Raw genomic sequence first — 25,142 nt, 5'->3', positions numbered from 1 at the left:
GAGCCCTAGTTGATGGAACTGTTTGGGAAAGACGAGGAGGCTTGGAGGAGTTGTGTCACTAGGGGTGGGCCCAGGGTCTTTCTCTGTCTGGTAGCTGTCCCTGAATCAGGACAGAACGATCAACGACAGCTCTATCACACACCTCTCTGCTTCCCACTGATCATGGATTGACCCCTGTGTAAGCAAATACCCAATTAGATGCTTTGTTCTGCCAGGCGGTGGTGGCACACAACTTTAATCCCAGCACTCTGTATTCAAGGTCAGCCTGGACTACAGGGATAGTTTCAGGATGGCCAGGACTACCCAGAGAAACCTGGGAAACAAACAAAAAATGTTTTCTTCTGTAAGTAGCCTCAGCCATAGGATCTCCTCACAGCAAATAAAACAATAACTAAAACAAGTTCACTAGAAACATTGCTCTCTAGAGCTTCCCAATAGGAAAGAAAGGATGAAAAAGAAGGAATGATCTGAGAGCCTACAAAAAACATAAAGGATGCTAAGGTCATATTGTATATAGATTTTACCTCTCCTGCCGCAACAAGAACAAGAATTTGTTAACACTCGTGGTCAGTTCAATCCTAGCAGTCTTTCCATCTCTTTTTCCATATAAAAAAAACCCCAAGCCTGACAGAGTATGGTGTGTCTCACCTAAGCAATAGGATTACCACGAGTTCGAGGCCAGCCTGGGCTACAGAGGAAATCACTATTTCAAAAACATATAATTTAATATAATTATAGCCTGGAGTCCTTAATCTCAGCACTCAGGAGGCAGAGGCAAGCGGATCTCTGAATTTAAGGCCGGCCTGGTCTACAGAGTGAGTTCCAGGACAGCCAGGAATACAGAGACATCCTGTCTCAAACACACAGAAAGAAAGAAAGAAAGAAAGAAAGAAAGGAAGGAAGAAAACCAACCAAACAAAATCAGAGCTTGGATGCTTGTGAAAGAAAGGAGGGATCCATGGTGCTACATAATTAGAGAAGAGTCAAAACTAGGTCCAGGTGGCCTTCTAGTCCGTATGCCCCCTAGGGATGTGCAGCGCGGGAACTACACTACCCAGGATGCAACTGGAAAAGAGCAGCCGGCCTTTCCGTCCGGACTAGCGCCCCGCAGGGAGTTTCCTTGACTTCCGAGCCCCCTTCTCATTTCTGCCACCTCCCAACTCTTCAGGCCTAGCTCGGCCTGAGAGAGGGAGTGGCTTCGAGGAGGCCCGCGAGAGTCTTCCTCTTTTCCTTCTTATTGGTCCAGCTCAGCTGTCATTCGGGAGCGAGGGGAAGTTTGCTTCCTGATTGGTGAATTCTGTTTGGCGCCAAGTAGGAAAGGGGCGGGGCGGCGGCGTTCCTAGTTGTGCAGCAATTAACGCTAAGGCCACTTTGGTGGTGACGGTGGTGAGGGTTGCTTCTTTGCTCGTCGGGGACGGAGCAAGGAGGCTAGTTATTCCGGGCGGTCGCCTCGAGACTCTCGGCCCGCGGAGTTTGTTTGGATTTAATCTCGAGGTTGCAGGCGCCCGCCCGCCTGCGGGCCTCGCGGGGCCGAGAGGGAAGCACCGGTGCCTGTGGCCGGCGCCTGCCGAGTCCCCGACGCTCGCCCGTCCGCGCCGCTGCCCGTGGCGGTCGCGTCTCGGAACCGCGGGGTCGTGTTTGTGTTTGACCCGCGGGCGCTGGCGGCGTGGCACGCGGCTGAAGCCGGTGCCAGCGGGGCGGGGCCCGGCGCAGCGGAGGCGGAGGAAGACGGAGCGGGAGTCCGGGCAGGCCCGGCGGCGCCATGGAACTGGGCCCGGAGCCCCCCCACCGCCGCCGCCTGCTCTTCTGCAGCCCAACTCCTGCTCCGCAGCCCACGGGGAAGGCGCTGTTTGGCGCGTCGGCTGCTGGCGGACTGTCCCCTGTCACCAACCTGACGGTCACCATGGACCAGCTGGAAGGGCTGGGCAGGTGAGAGACCGGCGAGCGATGCCCCAGGCCGCTGGCCTTTGGTCGACCCTTGGGATGATCTAGCAGGACGCAGGGTTTGTCCAGCTGGTCCTGATGCTCGGATTCGGGATGGCCTGGCCAGGACCCGCCATGTGCACCCTCCCCCCGGGCAGAATGTTGGGCGGGAGAGGCCGTTCGGATAGTCCAGGGCTATCCTCAGCCCGAGCCAGACCGGGGAGCGAGGGAGACTGCTGGGCTGAGTATCTTGTTGACCCCCTTCAGATTTCTCTGTACTCTGTCTCTGTTCCAGGGAACTCTGGCATCTACCCCCAGAGGGGGGAATGGGCCCTCCTAGGCCCTCACTTCTACTTTTTATGCTGAACAGCCGCGCCGGATCTGAGTTTCCTGTAAGCTTTGTTCCTTCTCAACAAAGGGACATGGCATTTTCTTTTCTTGGATTTCTGCAAAGTCTATGCAGGCTCTTGGCCGGCACGTTTCTTCCAGCTCCCCGTCTACCTTCTAGCTAGCCCTTTCTACTTAACTTTTCTGTGTTGGAAATATTCGTGCGCTACACTACCACAACAGCAAAAACAGATTCCTCTATTTTTAGTGAAGTTATTTTTCCTTCAGTCGTGGGACTCTCCTTTTCTAAACAGGTCAGGATTTTTCCAGCCCCTGAAGAGCTGGGATTCCTGTCCTCCCTACCTTTGCCCTCCCTCCCAGCATAGTACCTCTCCTTTAAGGAAATAACCCAGCATTTGCCACAGGCATGGCCTACAATGTGGCCCAAGGCCAGACCCACTCCTTTCTTTGTTCAAATGCCAACTGGGTTCTGGGTGGCCAAGTGTGAGTGTGGGGTGGCCTTGGTTTCGTCTCAGAATAATAGTTCGGCAGCCTGGCTGCTTTTTAATTATGTCCTAGGAATTTCTCATGCGGAGGTATTTCTCTTGGTTTCAGTGAGTGTGAGAAGCTAATGGAGGTGAGAAACAACAGCAGTCTACAGAGAATGGGCTCCTCTGAATCGACAGATTCAGGTACTATTATGTATGAGTGTGTGCACGCATATATGGTGGTGCCTGCCAAGATCAGAAGGCATTTAGAAGAGGCCCTGAAACTGGAGAGTTACAGGCCACTGTGAGCTGTCTGATTTGGGTGCTGGGAACTGAATTTGTCCCTCTACAGTAGCACCAGGTGCCATTAACCAGTGAACCAGCTCTTCAGTCCAAATTTATATGTAGATCACATTGGGATCAAACTCAGAAATCCATCTGTCTCTTACCTCTTGTGTGCTATGGTTAAAGGTGTGGATTACTGTGCCCCAGCCGGATCCAGGTATTTGTTCGATCTTTGCCATTCACCTTTAAGCCAGCCATGTGGAGAGTACTATTGGGAACTTCCCGCGTCATGTCTTTTTCCTAGGAACTTAACTGGTAACACTACGTGTAGAAATCATGGCATGGCGTGACATGCTGTTCAGTGTGAAGGGAGCAGTTTATGAAGAGAAAATAAGTGTTGAGTCTCTTTTTTTTCTTTTTTATTTATTATGTATACAATATTCTGTCTGCGTGTATGCCTGCAGGCCAGAAGAGGGCACCAGACCTCATTACAGATGGTTGTAAACCATCATGTGGTTGCTGGGAATTAAACTCTTAACCTCTGAGCTATCTCTCCAGCTTGAGTCTCTTTTCTTTTTAAAAATAACTTCATTTTTATTTTATATGTGTGGGTATTTTGCCTGCATGACTCTCATATTACATGCCATGTGCATAGATTTCCTTGGAGGCCAGAAGAGGATGTCAGATTCCCTGGAACTGGAGTTCAAGACAAAGAAGCCACGTGGTTGCTGGGACTTGAACTCTGGTCCTCTGCAAGAATAGCTGCGCTCGCTCTTCTGAATTGTCTCTGTACCACTTTTTTTTTGTTTTTTGAGACAAGGTTTCTTTGTGTAGTCCTGGCTGTCCTGGAACTCCCTCTGTGGACCAGGTTGGCCACCATGGTTGTGAGCCACCATGTGGTTGCTGGGAATTGAACTCAGGACCTCTGGAAGAGCAGCCAGTGCACTTAACCACTGAGCCATCTCTCCAGCCCCGTCTTTTCTTCTTCTTATTATTATTGATATTTATTGATCTCTACATTTTTCTCTGTTCCCCTCCCTGTCCCTCCCCCTTCAATCCTCCCCCAAGATCCCCATGCTCCCAATTTACTCAGGAGATCTTGTCTTTTTATACTTTCTACTTCCTATGTAGATTAAATTCATGTATGTCTCTCTTAGGGTCCTCATTGTTGTCTAAGTTCTCTGGGATTGTGGTTTGTAGGCTGACTTTCTTTGCTTTATGTTTAAAAACCACTTATGAGTGAGTACATGTGATAATTGTCTTTCTGGGTCTGGGCTACCTCACTCAATAATGTTTCCTAGCTCCATCCATTTTCCTGCAAAATTCAAGCTGCCAATATTTTTTTCTTCTGTGTAGTATTCCATTGTGTAAATGTACATTATTTTCCTTATCTATTCTTTGGTTGAGGGGCATTTAGGTTGTTTCCAGGTTCTGGCTATGACAAAGCTGCTTTGAACATAGTTGAGCACATGTCCTTGTGGCACGATTGAGCATCCTTTGGATATATACCCAAAAGTGGTATTACTGGGTCTTGAGGAAGGTTGTTTTCTAATTTTCTGAGAAATCACACTGACATCCAAAGGGGTTGTACCAACTTGCATTTCCACCAGCAAAGCAAAAGTGTTCCCTTTTCCTCACAACCTCTCCAGCATAAGTTGTCATCAGTGGTTTTTTTTTTTTATTTATTTATTTATTTATTTATTATGTATACAATATTTTTTCTGCGTGTATGCCTGAAGGTCAGAAGAGGGCACCAGACCTCACTACAGATGGTTGTGAGCCACCATGTGGTTGCTGGGAATTGAACTCAGGACCTTTGGAAGAGCAGGCAATGCTCTTAACCGCTGAGCCATTTCTCCAGCCCTGTCATCAGTGTTTTTGACCTTGGCCATTCTTACAAGTATAAGATTGAATATCAGAGTTTTTTTTTTTTTTTTTTAAGATTTATTTATTATGTATACAACATTCTGCCTCCATGTATGCCCACACACCAGAGGAGGGCGCCAGATCTCATTACAGATGGTTGTGAGCCAACATGTGGTTTCTGGGAATTGAACTCAGGACCTCTGGAAGAGCAGACAGTGCTCTTACCCACTGAGCCATCTCTCCAGTCCCTCAGAGTTGTTTTGATTTGCATTTCTCTGATGCTCCGTCCACTCTTTAAGACACAGTCTCACTGTGTACAGCAGACTGGCCTCTTGGAACTCATACCTAGATGGTTATATTTTTCATTCCCATAAATTAGTTATATGATTTGAAAATAAAATAATTCCACAAGGCTATGGGTCACGCTTATCTGAAAAGCAGTCTTGATATCAGTTGTCTCTTGAATCTTGTTTCCTTATTGGTATTTGAAAATAGAAGAGAATCTGTGGAATAGTTAGAAAATGTTACTTAAAAACATTGTTTCCTAAGAATTTTGTTTTTATTTCTCAAAGGTTTCTGTCTAGATTCTCCTGGGCCCTTGGACAGTAAAGAAAAGTATGTATTCCTTGCTTTTAACTTTTATGCTTAGAAGAAAAGTTTTCCTTAATCAGGCCTACTGGCACAGGCTGTAGTCTCAGCTGCTTGGGAAGTTAAGGCAGAAGGGTCAGAGATTCAAGGCCCTATCTCAATAAAGGTGAAGGGGCTGGAGAGATGGCTTAGTGGTTAAGAACACTCGCTATTCTTCCAGAAGACCTGAGGTCAATTCCCAACATCCACATAGCAGCTCACAACTGTTCGGTAACTGAGGGGATCTGACACCCTCATACAGACACACATGCAGGCAAAACAACAATGCATATAAAATAAAGATAAATTATTTTTTAAAAATAAAAGAAAATGAAGAACTCAGTGATGGTGCTTGTGTGGCGTGTGTGAGGCCCTGGATTTGCTAAAAAGAAGAGGACAGAAACTTGTTCATTGGTTCTTGATACGGGATCTCATTATGTAGCCCTGACTAGTCTGGAACTCAGATATACCTGCTTCTGCCTCCTGGGTGCTGAGATTAAACTTGTGTGCACTTACTTGTTGTCCAGACTTGCTAATCTTTGGGTGAATATTTCATGCAGTGGGCTAGACCTCTGCAGTTGGCTGTTCGCAGTGAGATGCTTGGATCCCAGAAACACTGCTGAGAATGAATACATTGTTTAGTGTCAGCAGTTGCCAGGATATTCCCTCCTTTTTCTTAGCTGTGGTTTCCCTTGCTCCACCTTTTGGCATTAAAGCCTTAAATGAATGTATGTATTTTAAGAGATACCAGGTTTTTCAGTCTCGATGCCTAGTGTTTTGGGTTGCTCCTGGGACTGGAGAAGCTTTAGACATTCATTCTTGTATATCTTTGCTACAATGAGAACCTGACTTGCCCGCCCACTCCCCAAACTATAGGTTAAGCAATGTGAATCTGCTGATATACATACCTCTTCTCACATTTACCTTCTGATCTCATTACAGCCTTGAAATTTCCCTGAGGAGAATACATTCCTTACCTGTAAGTTCCATTGTCATTTTGAGCTAATAACTGTAAACTGCCCCCAAATGTCAGCAGCACCTACATTTCTAAGACTGAGCAGTAAGGCATTACCTAGAACAGCTTCAACAGTCTGCCTCTTGTGGACTTTGTCCTCAGTCCCAGTTTATTAAACCAGGAAAGGTCCTATTACTCAACTGGTACTAGGTTTGGCACTATAATATACCTGCCAAAGGGGCTATAAGCCTTATATAATTAGGCGTAAGGCCATTCTAAGTTATAGTGTTGGTCACATTTACTGGTTATCTGCTGTAGTATATGGGAAGCTAGCTCTCCCAACCCTCACTTCATTTCTTTAAGAATGGAGGTTTTGAGCCAGGCGGTGGTGACCCCAGCATTGGGAGGTGGAGACAGACAGATCTCTGAGTTTGATTGATACCTGGTCTACAGAGCAAGCACCAGGACAGCCAGAGCTGTTACATAGAGAAACCCTGTCTCAAAAATGAGGTTTTGGCTGGGTGTAACGGGTCAAACCTATAATCTTAGCACTTGGAGACTGAGGCAGGAGGATTATCTCAAACTCAAGGCCAGCCTGGGATGCAGGGTGAAACCCTATCTCAAAAAAATAAAAAGGAAAACTGAATTTTCCATTGTGTTTCTTTACTGAATTCAATTTCTCTTTTTTTCTTTGGTAGCAGAAACTCTTGGGTTGTAGCCCAGCGCTAAAGAGGAGCCATTCTGATTCACTAGACCATGACATCTTTCAGCTCATCGATCAGGATGAAAATAAGGAAAACGTGAGTATAGTATCCACAGGGTAACCCAGACTGGGAGGGAAGCCTCCCAGTGTCAGTGGCTTACAAGCCAGGTGGCTGGGCTGCTGCCTAATGACTAAGTTATGGAAAGCCACACCGGGCCTTTGCAGAGAAGTCTGCTGCAGGAATGTCTGTTGGCCGCTTATATGTCAAGAATTTAGAATGGTACCTGGCAGGTAAATGTGGCTGGATTTTAGTAAGTAGATTTTGTGAGGTATAATTATATCCATAAATAGTTTTTTCTAGAAGTGTTTACTCAAGGTTTTTCCTTTTGGCTCTAACACTTAGGTGACTTGCAAGCTTGTGAAAATCTGTATTGTATTTGGAAAACATTCCACACTGGGCCTACCTAGCAGCATGTTTTCCTTACACCTTATTTTCTGTGAATAACTGCCAAGAATATAAACACTAGAATATTGAGCCAAAATCCAAAGGCATGCGAGTTCTGTGAGTCTCAGAATATCTGAAATAGTGGCTTTGAGGATGATGTGGTTCATCTAGAAGCCTGACTTTCCCCCTACACTTTGTAGGGTGCCGTGTCTAAAGCAGCCGCTCACTCTACTTTCGTATGTTGATTGTTTTCCATTCCCTACTAAAATGCCAGAGTTTATCACCCTTAAAATTTCCAGGTTTAATATAAAACCAATTGCCTGTAGGAACATAGATTCTGTTTGTGCCATGGATTCCCTTGTGTGCATGGGACAGTCTGTCCACCTCTAGTGCTACCAGACCACAGTTGTGTAAACTGGCTCTTGATCCAAGCTTGACTTCTCCAAGGCTGCCTTCCTGGAAGCTTTGTTCTAAACAGGAATAATAACATAGGCTAAAGAACTTTCTGGAGGTGTCCTTCAAGATCTAATCTGGAAGACCTAGTTTCCATTTTGAAGCTAGCCTGGTCTATAGAAAGTTCCAGGACAGCCAGGACTATTACACTGAAAAACCCTAACTGGGGGTGGGAGGGAGGAGGTCTATTTTCCTTACTTGTAAAATAGGAGCAGTCAGGCTGTATTCGATGGTTAGACAAGTTTATGTTCAGAAAGTATTTAGTAATATAAAAACTGCTACTAGCAGTTGCTGTTTTTAGTACTTAAGATTGGATGTATGGGGCTGGAGAGGTGGCTCAGGTTAAGAGCACTGGCTGCTCTTCCAGAGGTCCTGAGTTCAATTCCCAGCAACCACATGATGGCTCACAACCATCTGTAATGAGATCTGGTGCCCTCTACTGGCCTATAGGATATTTGTAGGCAGAATACTATATACATAATAAATAAATCTTTTAAAAAAAAGGTTGGATGCATGCATTTTTGTGTTTATGGGTGTTTTACTTTTGTGTTGGTGTACCATGTATGTGCAACTTTATTTACCTGCCAAGCCATCCCACCAGCCTTAAAGCTGTTTTTTATGGACAGTAGAAAATATATTGAATATTGTTTTGCAGGAAGCATTTGAATTTAAAAAGCCTGTAAGACCTGCATCTCGTGGCTGCTTCACTGTTCATGTACATGAGGAGAATAAAGATCTCTTCACATACAGGCAGAACTCAGCCCCAGCTCGTATGGTATGTGTTGTGACTTTCATATAGGGAACTCATCATGGGAATAGGATTTACAACACTGCAGTCCTGTGTGCATGCATTCATGTGTGTTGTGCCAGTATGAAATTTATTAATGCTGAGCGTATGGTGAATGCCTATAACCCAAACACTTGGAAGGTAAAGGGAGGAGGGCCAGAAATTCAAGATTTTTTTTCAGCTTTGCCATGATTTCAAGGCCAGCCTGGGCTACATGAAATCCTAGTTTTGTTTTGTTTTTTCTTTTTTCTTTTTTTTTTTTTTTTTTTTTTTTTTTTGAGACAGGGTTTCTCTGTGGCTTTGGAGCCTGTCCTGGAACTAGCTCTTGTAGACCAGGCTGGCCTCGAACTCATAGAGATCCACCTGTCTCTGCCTCCCAAGTGCTGGGATTAAAGGCATGCGCCACCACTGCCCGGCGAAATAAATTTTTTTTTAAGGAAGTTTACTATTATTTTAGTTGACTCATGTCTGTAAACCCAGCATTTGAAAGGCTGGGGCCTGTGAATTATCTGGAGTTACCTCATTTGGCAGATTAGGAAGTTTCATTAGAGAAGCTGATTTATTTGACAAAAGACATGTAAATAGTAGACCAGAATTTAACTGTAGATTCTCTAGTTCATAACAGTTTGAGAATATACTGAAATAGAAAATATTTGGTGGATGCTTGGGAATCAGAATGCCAAGATTTTCTGTGATTGCTTGATCATTAAAGGCACTAATAGTTATAGGTGCTGCAGACTTTTAAAAAGCCGGTGTTAATTTTACTGGTTTGGCTTTTGTTTATAGAATTGAGATTGTTGTTGTTTGCATTTTTTGAGACAGAATCTCTTAAACCCCAGGCTAGCTTCAAATTTTCTATGTAGTTTAAAACTTCTTGAACTCATAATGCTCCTGTCTCTAGGATTACTAGTGTTTGCCACCACAGCCAACTGGTTTCCAGGTTTGGGTGTCAAATAGGTGAGGTGTCTGCTCTGGGAACCTTAAACATCAGTTTCCTTTTATTAAACAAAAAACAGGATTCTTTGAGTATGTTGGTACAGGTAGTTCCAGCTAATGCAGGGTGGAGTCTGGGAGCCCTTAGTCTTGAGGAAGAACACAGGGATTAACTAAAGTGACAGTGTCCTGGGGTTTAAATGAGGTTATAGCTGCAAAGATTTTGTTGTAATGTCTAGGACATAATCATAATCCCTCAATTTAAAATTGAGCAGATATGTTTTCTTTTAATTCTTCTTTTTTGGTTTTTGAGAGAGGGTTTCTCTGTAGTTCTGGCTGTCCTGGAATTCACTCTGTAGACCAGGCTGGCTTTTAACTCTGACATTTGCTTGTCTCTGCCTCCCAGATGCTAGGATTAAAGGTGTGTGTCACGGCTGCCTGTCTAAAATCATTTTTATTTTTAATTATGTGGGGGGGGTGCATATGAGTATAGATGCCTGAGGGGGCCAGAGGTTAGGATCACATGGACCTACAACTCCAGGAAGCTGTGAGCCGTCTGAGGTGGATGCTAAGAATCAAACATTTGTGGGGGTGAACAGGTTTCCCTTGTTTCCATCTTATATATACTATCGCAGCTTATACATGGTAGTGCATATAAGCTCATGAGCTAGGCAGTGGTGATCACCCTTAATCCCAGAAGCAGGGTGATCTGTGAATTCAGAGTCTGGTCTATAGAGTGAATTCCAGAACAGTCGCAGCTACATGAGAAACCCTCTCTCAGGACCGGGGAACCCATTGCTTTCCCCTGACCTCTGAGGACACCAGGTTCACATGGTGCACTTGCATGTCTTCTATTTTGTCTTCCAGCTCTCTTCAAATGAAGGTGATAGCAGTGAGTCTGGAAACTTCAGTCCTCTTTTTACATCCCAGTCACCTGTGAAAGCCACTTTGTCTGATGAGGATGATGGCTTCATAGATCTTCTGGATGGAGAGAATCTAAAGGTATCTGTGGGTGCATGGTTATGCCTACATTCTAGACACCACTGGAGAAGCCTCCTACATAAAAACAGTTCCTGGGGTCTCAGCTGGCTGATTAGTTCATTTTATGAGATTATTGAGACTTCCCTGCTTGACTAAATCCTATTGCAGCATGGAAGGTCACATGATACTGGTGAGGTCCTTCTATCTTACTGCTAGCCGGGCTTTCAGGAGTAGGGAAATAAGAATGTGTTTTTTAAGTTTATTATTTCATAATTATACACGTCTTCTAAATTTAGGGTTTTTATATTATGTGCATTGGTATTGTGCTTGCATGTATGTCTGTGTGAGGTGTCAGATCCTCTGGAACTGGAATTAGACAGTTGTGAGCTGCCATGTGGATGCTGGGAATTGAACCCTGGTCCTCTGGAAGAACAAACAGTTCTTTTTTTTTTTTTTTTTGGTTACAAACATCCTCTTCATTTTAGTGTAGTTATCAAAGTACAATGGATATTTATAATGAAACACTACTCAGAGGGAAGCCAGACAAATGAAAGAAAGTAAGCAGAATGTAGACAGGACAAAGTCCTGCACAAACAGTTCTCTTAACTGCTGAGCCAGCTCTTCAGATACTTCTGTAGCTAAGATATAGCAAGGTTCAAGTTCTTTTGTACTAGCCCTCCCTGGTGGTGCATGCCTGTAATCTCAAAATACAGGATGCTGAACAAGGTTGCCATAAACTACCAGTGAGGCCAGCCTGTGCTCTAGGCTCTTTCTCCAATCACAAAACAAAAATTATTCAGACATGTTTGGCATTCTTTAGGAAAGTTAATTACAAAGCATTTAGATTAATGCTAATCTGGGCTGGGTCCTTTTCTTCCTTTTCCTCTGCTGGATCTCTTTAAAAGCAGTTTTTCTCTTCCTCTAGAATGATGAAGAGACCCCTTCATGCATGGCAAGCCTCTGGACAGCTCCCCTTGTCATGAGAAGACCTACAAACCTTGTAAGTTATTCCGGTATGTGGAGTTTTGAGTAGTTGAGCCACTGAACAAAGTAGTCCTTAACTATGTTGACTGGAATAACCTAGGATTTAAGACCTAGGTTTTAGACTGATTGTTATTTAAGTGGTCAAATTTTAATCCAGTGTGGATCTGTCTCTTTTACCCTAAGGGCAATCGGTGCAGGCTGTTTGACTCCCCTTCCCCGTGCAGCTCCAGCAGCAGCTCCAGCACTCGGTCCCTTTTGAAGAGAACAGAACGATCTCATGAAGAGTCTCCTCGAAGAAGCACGAAGCGGAGGAAGAGTGTGTCCAGTCCTGTCAAAACAGATGTTATAGAGCCAACCCAAGAGGTTAGTTGTGCAAGCTCTCCTTTGGTCTAGAGTGATAACTGTCTTTCAGTTCTAAACATTTCTACTCGATGGTCCTATCCTTGCCAAGCCTTACTCTATTTTTCTAAGACAGGGTACGGGGTTTCTGTGTATATTCCTAACTGTCCTGGAACTCTATAGACCACACTGTCCTTGAACGCAGATCAGCTAGCTTCTGCCTCTGCATTGCTGGCATTGAAGGAATGTACTACCACCTAGCCTAGAATGTTTCTGATGGTGAAATACAGCTTTTTTTTTTTCTTCTGTTCTGTTTCATTTATTTAGGCGTTGTGTTATTTGTTTCTATTAGGTTTTTCTTTTGCTTTGGCTTTTGAGGCAGGGTCTTGCTCTATGTTCAGGCTGGCCTGGACCTTAAAGTAACCTTCTTGTCTTTGTCCTGGTGCTGGGATTACAGGTATGCACTACCATACATGACTATTATCAGTCTCTCATTCATTATCTGTTCTGTATCTTTTTTTTAAAAAAAAGATTTATTTATTATTGAGTGTTCTGCCTGCATGTCAGAAGAGGGCACCAGATCTCATTATAGTTTTGTCTGTCTTGTTAAAGAACTTGACAGTTGTCACAAATCTAGGGGTTGCCACTGGGTCATGGGCCAGAGCATGGTTCGATTTGGCATATACTGCCAAATAGTTTTCCAGAATGGTGTATTCAATAGTAGCATATGAGTTGCATTTGTTCTATATTTCTGAGTAATATTTGGTGGTATATAGCTAGCTATTCATTTTAGGTGTTTGTATCACTTACTTTTCCATTGCTGTGAAAAAACACCATAACAAAGCTAACTTTAGAAAGAAGAGTTTGTTAACCGGGAGATCATGGCATGTGCCTTTAATCCTAATACTCAAAAGCAGAGACAGGCAGATCTCTGAGTTCCAGGATAACCAGGACTACACAAAGAAACCCTGTCTTGAACAACCAATAAAAAAAGAACAGGGCTAGAGAGATGGCTCAGCAGTTAAGAGCATTGCTTGCTCTTCCAGAGGTCCTGAGTTCAATTCCCAGCAACCACATGATGGCTCACAACCATCTGTCATAAGGTCTGGTGCCCTCTTCTGGCCTTCAGGCATACACACAGAATATTGTATACATAATAAATAAATATTTTTTTAAAAAAGAACAACGAAACCCAGTGACAAATCCTCTAGCAGTATAACTTCTGAGCCTCCCAAAGCAGTGTCATCAATAGGGACCACATATTAATGCTCCAACTATAGGAACATCTCGTTTTAAACCGTATCTGGATTTGTGGAAGTTCATTCTTTTGTTATTTTGTGGGTTTGGCTGTTTTTTTTTTTTGTTTTTTTTTTTTTTTTGAATGATCTGTGTGTGATTGTTTTGTGCGCATGCCTGGTACCCACAGGTCAGAAGGCATTGGAGCACTAGAACTGGAATTGCTCGTGGTTGTGATCTGCCATGTGGATGCTGGAAACTAGGTTCTACAAGTGTTCTTTTTTTTTTTTAAATATTTATTTATTTATTATGTATACAATATTCTGTCTGTGTGTATGCCTGCAGGCCAGAAGAGGGCACCAGACCTCATTACAGATGGTTGTGAGCCACCATCTGCTGGGAATTGAACTCAGGCCCTTTGGAAGAGCAGGCAATGCTCTTAACCTCTGAGCCGTCTCTCCAGCCCCCTACAAGTGTTCTTGACTGTTGAACCATTTCTCTATTCCGGGGGTCAGGGAGTTGGTTTGTTTGGGTTTTATGGGTAGGGGCATGTAGCCACAATGACCATGTGGAGGTCAGCGACTGCGTGGAGACATTTATCCCCTTCTACCGTGTAGGCAGAACTCAGCAGCAAAGAATCTTGCTGTGCCGTCTTACTGGCCCCTGTATGGTTTTGTTTGTTGTTGGTTTTTCGAGACGGTTTCTCTAGCTTTGGGGCCTGTCCTGGAACTCCCTCAGTAGACCAGGCTGGCCTTGTCTATCAAGTGAGATCCACCTGCCTTTGCTTCCTGAGTGCTGGGATTAAAGGCCTGTACCACCATTGCCCAGCTCTTTTGTTGGGGGGATCTTGAGTTTTTAATTCCTGTCTCCCTAGTGCTGGAATCACTACTATGCCCAGATTTGTTTGGTTTGAGTTTTTGGGTTTTTTTGGAGACAGGGTTTCTCTATAGCCCTGGCTGTCCTGGAACTCATTCTGTAGGCCAGTCTGGCCTTGAACTCACAGATCCTCCTGCCTCTGTGCTGGGATTAAAGACACCACTGTGGTTTCTTTTAATGGGAAATAGGGTTTAGAGAAAGTACTGTGTACTCTAAGGGTACAGTGATCTAAGTGAAGTGGGGGAGGGGGTTATCATCAAAGACAGCTGTCCGGAGCTGTCTCTAAGCTCTAACCTGACAGGCTGGGCTTGGGAAAGAATCTTAAGGTGCTCACTCATCTCCACCCTCTTCTTTTTTTTTTAGATAATACTTTTTGGTGCAATACCTGTGGATGCCATGACTTGTGGGGAGGTCAGACCACAATTTCCCAGAGTTGGTCTCTCTCCACCATGGGTTCCCAGGATTGCTAGCAGGCATATAATATACAAGTACTTTCACCCTCTGAGCTGCCTCTCTGGCCTCATCATACCTTTGACAGATTTATACTCTGTCCTTGGAGGAGGGGGTGTAATGGTTGGTTCAAAGTCCAAATCTCCCTCCCCGGATATAAATGTTCAGGTTGCTTCTAGATTACTAGTTTTCAGGCCTGCTTACACAGTGGTTCCTTTTGTCCCTGTTTGCTGGAGCTGTGCCAGGCTGCGAGAGGACAGTCTAGAGCACAGAAGGCTCTAATCTAAGTGATCTTTACAACTTCTTGAGTCTGTTTTCTCACAAAACAACCTTATCAGAAGTTGGTGGACTCTGCTGAGATAAAGTAATTACATTTCATTTTGTGAGATACAGGACAATGATCTGTTTTGGTATTGGATTTGTTTTTTGTTTTCTTGTTTGTTTTTAGGCAAATATAGCCTTGACTGGGCTCAAGCTTGTAGCAGTCTCCTTATTTCTAGTATTGCCACGCCTCAGCTTGATATTATCAGCTTAATAGTCTCTTTATGAACAATGAAAAAGAAAGTTGCTAGATATGTGGGTCATACCTGTAATCCTTATGGATCTCTGAGTTTGATGTTAGCCTGGTCTCCATTAGCAAGCTCCAGAGTTCCAGGCCAGCCAAGGATACACGGTAAAAAGGATAGAGGGGGTTTTCAGAAAAATTCAACTATTTAATAAATAATAGGACCTATCTTTTTTTTTTCTTTTTCTTTTTTTCTTTTGGTTTTTCGAGACAGGGTTTCTCTGTAGCTTTGGAGCCTGTCCTGGAACTCCCTTTGTAGACCAGGCTGGACTCAAGCTCACAGAGATCCACCTGCCTCTGCCTCCCGAATAGGACCTATCTTTTTCCTTCTGATTGATCACAATTTCTTACCCTTGGTGTAGTCATCCCTATTCCAGTCTCCTGCCATGGCCAAGGTAGATATTTTTAGGAGTTCAGTCAAAACCTTGGGGTCAACTTCTACCTTTGGTTTGTTACAGCTTCTACACCAGTCTTTATCCCTGACATCTTCACCCAAAGGAACCATTGAGAACATTTTGGACAGTGACCCAAGAGACCTTATAGGGGATTTCTCCAAGGTAATTGCAAGAAGCATTATCTAGTTGGGACTGTGCTAGGGAGGTGGTGGGGGTAGCTAGAACCCTACTTAGCTTTTCTCCTTCCTCAAGATGGCTCCTGGGATACCTCCAAGGCAACAGTTTAAAAAGTAAAAGATAAGGAACAAGTTGAGCTTCTGATGATGAGGTTCATGTTGGTCTTTGAGACTGTTGCTAGCTTAGTGGTTTCCTGTGTGGCTACCCACCTTCACTCTGACCCATAGTGCAGGTTTCTGGGAACTGGGCTTCTGACTATAAAAATAATAATCAACACATAGATACCCTGTCCCAAAAAATAAAAAGAGAGAACAGGGAATTTGAAGAGAAAAATAGGTAAAGCCCTGTGTAACATTCAACTTGAGTTGAGACTGTTGGCTGTTTGTCTTGTGGTCATGGGTAAGCTCTTAGTTGGGCTAGTTGTCCTCTAAGTAACACTGCCACGTTCCTCTTAGGGCTGGACCAAGCCTGTCTTTCCATTCTCATTGCCTAACTCCATGCTGGGCAACCAGGTGCTTATCAGATGAACAAATTGTCTCCCTTCCAAGGCGGGGTCTCTAAAGTCATCTTAGGCTGTTCCCTCATCTCACATCCCACTCAGGCTGGAGGTAACCTTTATGGCCCTCCTGCCTCTTCCTCAAAGGCTGTTATTGCATGCTTCAGCGACTATCTGGTTCTCCTCACTGCGTTTCTAAGTCTTCATACTCTAGCCACTGTGTGTTCCTGACTAAAAATGAGGGAAAAAGGAAATCAGCTGTGTTCAAATCTAACCTCAGGGTGACTAGTTCCTAGCCAGCCAGCCTGGCCTATACTGCCTCAAAGCTGAACATGGTGGCTCATGCCCTTAATCCCAGGGGCAGGCACATCTCAATGAGTTTGGAGCAGACTGGTCTACATAATGAGAACTTGCTTCCTTAACAAACAACCATTATATGTCCAGGGGTTAGTTAAGTGCACAGAAGGGTAATTAGCATATACCATTCATTTATGTTTGTTTCTGGGTTTGTTTTTTTGAGCTGCTTCCTACTGGTGGGGCAGCAGAGTGAACGGCATTCTTAAACTTTCACATTCCCCTAAGTATCTTCTGTTTCCTTTTTTAAAGGGTTATCTCTTCCATACGGTCTCTGGGAAGCATCAAGATTTGAAATATATTTCTCCAGAAATTGTAAGTCAGACTTGTGGAACCCACTGCACATAGGAAGTTGGAATCTTGTTACCTGACTGCTAACATTGACACCCCACCGTCCTTTCTCTTCATAGATGGCATCTGTTTTGAATGGCAAGTTTGCCAATCTCATTAAAGAGTTTGTTATTATTGACTGCCGATACCCATATGAATATGAAGGAGGTCACATCAAGGTTTGGATTCTTGAGACTTATTTTCATAGGGGGCTTAAAGGTGGGGTATTGATGCCTCTCAGCTGATGGTGAGAATTTAGAGCAAGCCAATAGGTGTGAACGGAATGAATGTTCCCGTTAGTTCCTCTACTGCTGCGTTGCAGTGCTCTCTCCCTTGTCTGACCCTCATGCTTTCCTGTTGCAGGACCTTTCTAGGTGGCATCCCTGTTGTCTAAGCTGTGCAATGGAGCCACAAAGGGTTCCATAGCATTTGAGATATAATAAATATAAATGTTTGACCAGTCCAGCAACATGCCTGCCTTAATCTTTGTACCAGGCCTCTGTTCTATAATCAAGGTGTCTACCTGGTGGAAGGTCATGTTAGAACACATATTTCTGGAAAGAAAGGAGCCGGTCACAAAACAACACTTTAATACCCTATAAAGCAGTGTTTAAATGTGGTGGCCCAGCACTTTAAATTTGAGATATTCCTAGTTCTTACATTTGTTGCTGAATGGGCTAAGTATATAGACCTACAGAGAAAGCCTCATTGAGATCTGCAGAGTTGTGAACTAGTCTGAGGGGCTTGCTCTCATTGAGTCTCTACTTCAAGTGTGACTCAGCAGGATCTGGTGTCTTCAAAGGGTGCTGTGAACTTGCACATGGAAGAAGAGGTTGAGGACTTCTTGCTCAAGAAACCTATCGTGCCTACCGATGGCAAGCGTGTCATTGTCGTGTTCCACTGTGAGTTTTCTTCTGAAAGAGGCCCTCGCATGTAAGTACCACATGAATAAGGCTTGGGGGGGGGCAGAAGCTTCATGATATTTTGTGGAGCCTGGTAGTCTTCTTTTTTCACTAGCAGCAAAATGGTAGCCTGTCAGGCACTCTCTTGTGTACACTTCAGGTCACTCTAGTGCTTTAGTCTGCACATGACATGTAAACCTGGCTTCTATGAGAGCCGATTCTCTGTATAACATAATTTCCCTTGATTCTGTTTCCTAGTCAGTGATTTGTTTCACAAACAGCCTTTTAAAATTATTGCTGTTTACTTACATTGTGTTCGTAGAGTTCAGAAGACAGCTTGAGACTGTTCTACCATGTGGATTTCTGCATCAACTCAGGTTGTCAAGCACCTTTATCTGCTGAGCCTTTTTGAGACAGGGTTTCTCCGTGTAATCCTGGCTGTTCTGGAATTTTCTCTGCAGTCCAGGTGCTGGGATAAAAGGCCATCAACACCACCCAAGCAGAATTCTTTGTTTTTGTTTGTTTGTTTTTCGAGACGAGGTTTCTCTGTAGCTTTGGTGCCTGTCCTGGAACTAGCTCTTGTAGACCAGGCTGGCCTCGAACTCAGAAATCTGCAGATCCTCCTGCCTCTGCCTCCCGAGTGCTGGGATTAAAGGTGTGCACCACCACCCCCTGGCTCTAAGCAGATTTCTTGAGTATAGTTTATGGACTTAGCTAGTGTTCGCTCAAATGCCATGTTTGACCTCTGTCTCCTTTGACGCCCATTTTCCCCCACTGTTTAGCTCTACTTATTGATCTCATGTAACACGTTTAAATATCAAGCGGTTGTTTCTTATACAAATGTCACCTCTGAAGTCCCCAGGCCACCCAAGCTACATGACACCCTGTATCAAAGAAACTTAACTTCTGACAGGCTGGTGGTCTCGCTCAAGACAGTGATAGAGCACTTGTCTATTGTGTGGTCCTGGTTCAAGCCCAGCACCAAAAGAATAGGAGAGTAGATACCTGCTATATAGCAGATACCATTGAGACAATAAAATGCAGCGCAGCCGTTCATTAATGGTACATTGGTGAGGCTGAGCATGCGTGGGGGCTCAATAAAAGAAAAAGGTTACAGTAAGGACTGGAAAATGCATGTCTTGGTGGTGCTTGACTAGCAAGCACAAGGCTTTAGGTTCAATCCTCAGTAATACAGAGAAGTAGATAAATTCAAACTATTGGACCTACGTTTGTTTTGGTTTTTTCAGGACATGGTCTCTATCTTAGGTGCCTGTCCTGGAACTTGCTCTGTCGACCAGGCTGACCTTGATCACACAAAGATCCACCTGTCTCTGCCTCCCAAGTGCTGAGATTGAAGGTGTACACCATCACCGCCCGGCTATTTATTTATATTTTGTAAGGCATAGAAACTGTAGCATGTACGCAGGTTTGGGCAGTGTGGATGGACTAGTGAGACGAAGGTTCCATTACTCCCAGGAAGTGTAGAGAGTAGTCTTTCTAAAGGCATAGGAAGGAAGAAGGTGATGGGGGAGTTGCTAGAGGAAATAGAGTGGGCAGGTTGGTTGTAGGCTGCTACTGCAGGTGGTGTCAGCAGTGTGTTCTTAGGAAGGAGTACCTGGACCACCGACTGTTGTCTCCAGTTCCCATTCACCAAAAGAGGCGACCTGACTTTCTCCTTCATTCCTTTCTACTAGGTGTCGATATGTGAGAGAAAGAGATAGGCTTGGCAATGAATACCCCAAACTCCACTACCCTGAGCTGTATGTCCTAAAGGGGGGATACAAGGAGTTCTTCCTGAAATGTCAGGTGAGGTGTCTAGTGAGCGTGTGTCCATGCTGGACCATGGGTTCATAGTTCTGCTTGCTGGGGTTCTGGGGACAAGATGAGCATCCACTAAGCCTCAGTCTTCAGCTCTAGGCAAGGGGAAGCCAGATTGTGTGGGGAGCGTCCTGACCTTGTCCTCTTATTCTCATGTTCCTCTAGTCCCACTGTGAGCCCCCTAGTTACCGACCAATGCACCATGAAGACTTTAAAGAAGACCTCAAGAAGTTCCGCACCAAGAGTCGGACCTGGGCGGGGGAAAAGAGCAAAAGAGAGATGTACAGTCGCCTGAAGAAGCTCTGAAGCCAGGCAGTGGCAGCCTAAGCTTCCCTCTGCCCCTTCCCTTTCCCTTTGCTACAGAACAGGAAGCAAAGGAGCCAGCTGTTGTACATGGAGAACAACCTGGGCCTTCCATGTCTTAAACCTATCTCCTACACTCCAAGTTGGAGCCCAAGGCATCCTACTGTTACGCTCTTTTGTCCTATAAAACTCCTTCCTTGTCAGGACTGTCTGCCAAAGCTGGACCTGCCACAGCGCAGACCGGAGTCTATAGTCTAGAGCGCCGCATCAATCTGCTCTGACAGCATCCCATGAAGAAGCAGCAGGGGTCTTATTGGGTGGACCCTGGCCTCCTGTCGTGCGGGGAGAGAAGTGGCAAACAGAAGTGCTGCTGGCCATATACCAAAGATAGGCTGGAAGAGGTCCTCGTGGATGACCCATAACTTTAATTTATTCAGCTTCATCAATTGTTTTATTTTTTTTTTTTTTTTATTCCTCAAGTCAAAATACTGCCATTCTAGGTAGAGTTTTATCATCCCAGGAACTACCTCTGCTTTTAATTTAAAAAAAAAAAAGAAAAGAAAGAAAATGGGGCAGGGATAAGAAAAGGTAAACCTGTTGTTGTGGACAGCGCTAGGAGCTCAGTCACCCCTAGGAGGCGCTGTGGACTGGGATTGCTGCTACTCAAAGTCAAGGACTGAGATACTGGTAAGAGCCTGCACCAGATCCAGGCTTGGCTACAGGACATAAGCTAACCTTCCCAGGCCTACCTCTGTCCTTTGTGATCTCCTTGGGAAAGTTTTGTCTCCACTCTCCTTGCCCTAGGTCCCCAGGATAGTGGCTGGTATTGGAGTCACAAGAAAGCACTTCAAGCAGCTTCCATCTGACCACCCCCAGGCCAGTGCTGGAATGCTGTAGTGTAGGTGCCCCAAGGTGAGAGTGGGAAGGGATGAGTGGAGCCCACAGAGCTAGGGAGGAGCATGCCCACTGAATGTCCCTTAAAAAAAAAAAAGTCATTTTAGGAGTTGAGTATCAAATCAGTGTTGGGTGGGCACCCAAGGATGCGGGGGCCCAGGCCATTAGGTGGAAGGAGTGGGCCACGGCCTACAGATGACTGTAGAATTTCTCAGGAGGGAGTGTGGTGAATTTGAATTAAAATGTTCTGGGTTTATCATGTTTTGATTTGAGGGACAGGGAGTCATGAGTCACCCAAGTTACCCCCTTAATCTAACCCCGTGGAAGTGAGGGTCTTGAGGGAACATCTCCCTTCTGAGGAGCTGTGCAGCCTGTTTGGTGCCTGTTCATCAACATTCTCAGGTACCAGTCTCCCGGTCATCTTTGCTCCTCTGGGGTCTAGCCAGGTTTTTCTTAGGGAAAGTCTCCCCTCTTACCTCTGCTTTCTCTTCTGGGGGTGGGGAGGGAATCAATGATATTAAAGATGGCTAGTTGCTTTGTTATGGGTTTGAGTCACATTTGGCTATAAAACAAATCTTGTTGGAAATATGTGGGGAACAAGGAAATGAGCAGCCTCTTCCCGATGTTGAAATATGTCCCGATTGATCTCTAGTCTGGTTTGTAGAGATTCTGTTAGTTAAATGCTGTAAGGAGAATGGCTTTTTGGATTGTACTGGTTTAGCTAGCATTGTTAACCAACTGTTGCAGGCTCTGCAAATAAAAGTGATCTTGAACCCATGTTCTCTACCTAGTTTTTTATATACTCAGAGGAGGATTTATTGCCCATAGGGTTCTGGGGTCACCTAACTAAAACTAAAGGCAACCACATTTCCTTAAGGGATGTGGCTGAAACAGTCCCATTATCACTGAAGACCAAAAACATCCTTGGGCAGGATGGAATGGGCATGCGCAGTAAGCTTTTGCCTTAGGCAAAGCAGTGTACACCTTTGATCCCTGTGCCCTAGGTGTAGGCCCATGGACCTCAGTTCCAGGCCGGCCACAGTCACATAATGAGACACTATCTCAGTAATTTTCCACGCCAGGCAGTGGTGATGCATGTCTTTAATCCCAGCATTTGGGAAGCAGAGACAGGAACTCACTGTAGCCCAGGCTGGCCTCTAACTCTCAGAGATCTGCCTGCCTCTGCCTCCTGCGTGCTGGGGTTAAAGGCGTGCACCACCACTGCCTGGCATAGAATAAATCTTTTAAAAAGGTCTTTATACTCCCAACTTTTCTATTTGATATTTCAAAGGAAATGTTTGAGGGCTGTAGGGGCTGCTTTCCAAGGTAGATGGGGGTTGGGGGTCTGAGCATGAACTGGCCAGTTTCCTGGGTGACAGAGATAAATTTGAGGAATGCTATAGGAAATGTCAGGGCTGGAAACAGTAACATCCCTAAACCAGGGCAGATGGAGAGAAACTAGGAGGAGGGAGGAGGGCAAGTTGCTGTCCACAGGGGTAAGACTGCCCATGCTAAGGTAGAGACTGACAGCACAAAGGCCGAGATGGGTATACTTGGCTCTATGTAAAAACCCTAAGACCTTGGGCAAGCAGGAACTCCTGGGAATGCAGAGCCCTTGGCCCAGCAAGGGCTTCTAGAACAGTACACACAGTCCCTTCCTGTGACCCTGGGAAGTGCTCCCAGCTGTCCAGTCATCCTCCCTCGGGTCTCTTTATCTTCTCAGATTTCAGTCAGCACTCCAGGCATGATGGCTGCCATAGCTACACCGTGGCCACCAGATGGCGATGGTGTTCCAGGTTGTCCCCTAGGCAGCTGAGATGAAGCCTGGGGCCCTGCTTGTACCTGCAAGTTTGCTTGCTTGCCCCTGGTCTTATGGTTTATTTGGAATGACACAGAAGTAGAGTCCACTTGTACTTTTAATGATTTTTTTTAATTTTTATTTCACGTACATTGGTGTTTTGCCTGTCAACATATGTGGGTGAAGGTGTAAGATCCCCTGGAGCTGTCATGTGGGTTCTGTGATCCAATGGAAGAGCAGCCGGTGCTCTTAAACACTAAGCCATCTCTCCAGCCCCCTCACTTCAACCTTTTCATTGTCTATCTCCAAACTACTTGAGGCTAAGGCAGACAGGATTTGGAATTTGAAGCAAGTATGTGTTTGAGACACAAAAATGCTACTTTCGTTAAAGCTTTTTTTGTTGTTGTTTTTTTCAAGACGAGGTTTCTCTGTGTAGCTTTGGAGCCTTTCCTGGAACTCGCTCTATAGACCAGGCTGGCCTTTAATTCACAGAGATCTGCCTGCCTCTCAAGTGCTGGGATTAAAAGTGTGCACCACCACTGCCTGGCATGGAAAATTACTTTGAGCTAGGGTCTCATGTGACTCTGGCAGGCCTGGACCTGAGGTCACCACTGCCTGGCCTAATTTTTTTAGGAACTAAAAACTTAAATTTTTTTTAAAGAATTCTATCTCATGTTTGTGTATATGCATATATGTCTTAACTACCTGTAACTTCAGCTCCAGGGAATCTGTCTTCTGATGGCACCTTCACACATGCACACAAACAAATAAAATTAAAATAAAAATTTAAACAATTCTGCTGGGCGTGGTGATGCGTGCAGAGGTTGGCAGATCTCTGTGAGTTCAAGGCCAGCCTGGTTTACAGAGCTTAATCCCTGACAGCCAGTGTTACGGGAAGAAACCCTGTCTCAGGGGAAAAAAAATAATTCTTAATAAGGCATAGTGGTTTGTTCCTGTAATCCCAGCACTTGGAAGGTGGAGGCAGGAGGTTTACTGCCAGTTTGAATCCAGCACTGAGTAAATTAGAGGCTAGCCTAGACTACAAAGTGAGAAGCTACCCAAAAGTGAGGGCGGGGCTGACACACAACAGAGGAGCTGACGATGATTCAGCAATTAAGACGCAGGTTCAGTTCCCAGCACCCACGTTGGGCATTTCCCAATCCTCGGAACTCTAGTTCTGGCCTCTGAGGACACCCGCACCCATGAGGCACACACAGAGACGCAGAAGTAAAGAGAAATCTTGGGATTTTGTTGTTTGAGACCTGCTCTCACGGTGTAGGCCAGGCTAGCCCACAGCGTTCCTTCTGCTTCCCAAGTACTGGGAACAAAGGCCAGGCTAGCCCACAGCGTTCCTTCTGCTTCCCAAGTACTGAGAACAAAGGCCAGGCTAGCCCACAGCGTTCCTTCTGCTTCCCAAGTACTGGGAACAAAGGCATGTGCCACAGACAAACCCTTAAAAAGAAGAAACTGTAGTCCAGGTAAGTTTGGGGAAACCCACATTGAAGAGCTGTTACCCACATTGGGGTTGGTTTTGTGCCCCAGGACTGTTGCTCAGCCACTGTTGGTGTGGTTTGGTTGCCGATGCAGGCTACCTACATTTTATGAATGGGAACACCCATGCTCCAGTACTGATTGAGTCATTAACAACACTGGAAGTAGGAGAAGGCCTTTATGAATGGGAACACCCATGCTCCAGTAGTGACTGAGTTCCTCCTGGTCACTCCTTAACAAACAGCGGAAGTGGGAGGAGGCCTTTGCCCTCCAGTTCCAAGTCCTAGATCCTTTCTCTGGCTTTCAAGTCCCCTTCCCAGAACTATGCCAGGGTAGCTGTGAGCTTGCGTCTTGCCTGACTAGATCAATATGCCAAGAGAATTTCAAGGGAATGGCTTTGCAGTCTGGGAATTTCTGCATCCTGGGTCAGTTGAAAGACCCTGCCTCAAAGAAGACAGTGGAGAGAGTTATCACTGAAGTCTCCTGATGTCAACTTTGGGCATCCATATGTGTGTGCACATATGCACATGCACGCACAAGCAACCCCCCAAAATCAGTGAAGAGCTACAGAAAAAGATAGCTGATGTCAACCTCTGACCTCCACATGCAAGTGCGTTACCCCATACATGCACGAACACCCCACACAAACACAAATATACACTACACACTTAAGGGGGAAAAAAGCCAGGCAGTACAGTGGTGTTGCACGCATTTAATCCCACCATTTGGGAGGCAGAGGCAGGTGGATCTCTGTGAGTTTGGGGCCAGCCTGGTCTACAGAGCTAGTTCCAGGACAGGCTCCATAGTTCCTAAGAAACCCTGTCTCCAAAAACCAAAAAAAAAAAAAGTTCTCCTTGGTGTAATGGTATGTCCTGTCCCTTTAAGAGATAAGACCAGCCCACTCCTCCCCCACCTCCACAGCCGGCTGAGGCAGGCAGATTTTCCTTCTTCCAGTCTGAGC

General features: G+C 45.1%; 1 protein-coding gene across 4 annotated transcripts; it reads left to right on the top strand.

Moving 5' to 3' along the window:
* Positions 1-1,364: 1,364 nt before the first annotated feature.
* On the top strand, positions 1,365-21,669 carry Cdc25a (cell division cycle 25A). Of its 4 annotated transcripts, none has more exons than XM_041677334.1 (15): positions 1,365-1,929; positions 2,866-2,942; positions 5,462-5,504; positions 6,459-6,495; positions 7,173-7,271; positions 8,728-8,847; positions 10,660-10,794; positions 11,699-11,773; positions 11,941-12,120; positions 15,682-15,780; positions 16,898-16,960; positions 17,056-17,154; positions 17,778-17,908; positions 19,572-19,683; positions 19,861-21,669. In XM_041677334.1, the coding sequence occupies exons 1-15, from the start codon at positions 1,763-1,765 to the stop codon at positions 19,999-20,001; spliced, it is 1,578 nt and encodes a 525-aa protein (XP_041533268.1). In that variant the 5' UTR covers positions 1,365-1,762; the 3' UTR covers positions 20,002-21,669. The 4 variants fall into 4 exon arrangements, with proteins under 4 accessions (XP_041533268.1, XP_041533267.1, XP_041533269.1 ...); XM_041677333.1 differs by having other exon boundaries at positions 7,170-7,271; XM_041677336.1 differs by lacking the exon at positions 1,365-1,929 and adding an exon at positions 2,232-2,564 and having other exon boundaries at positions 7,170-7,271.
* The last annotated feature ends 3,473 nt before the right edge of the window (positions 21,670-25,142 follow it).

Source organism: Microtus oregoni, unplaced genomic scaffold (genome assembly GCF_018167655.1).
Source record: "Microtus oregoni isolate MIOR12 unplaced genomic scaffold, Mior012 000028F_ref0000031, whole genome shotgun sequence".
NCBI lineage: Eukaryota > Metazoa > Chordata > Mammalia > Rodentia > Cricetidae > Microtus > Microtus oregoni.
This window is presented reverse-complemented; position numbering and strand designations above follow the sequence as displayed.

What these genes read in the sequence shown, in the direction of transcription:
- Cdc25a (XM_041677333.1), top strand. Translation starts at nt 1,763, where the DNA reads ATGGAACTGGGCCCGGAGCCCCCCCACCGCCGCCGCCTGCTCTTCTGC. An exon ending in TTATAGAGCCAACCCAAGAG is followed by an intron (nt 12,121 to 15,681) that starts GTTAGTTGTGCA and finishes GGTTTGTTACAG; the next exon opens with CTTCTACACCAGTCTTTATC. An exon ending in TTATAGGGGATTTCTCCAAG is followed by an intron (nt 15,781 to 16,897) that starts GTAATTGCAAGA and finishes CCTTTTTTAAAG; the next exon opens with GGTTATCTCTTCCATACGGT.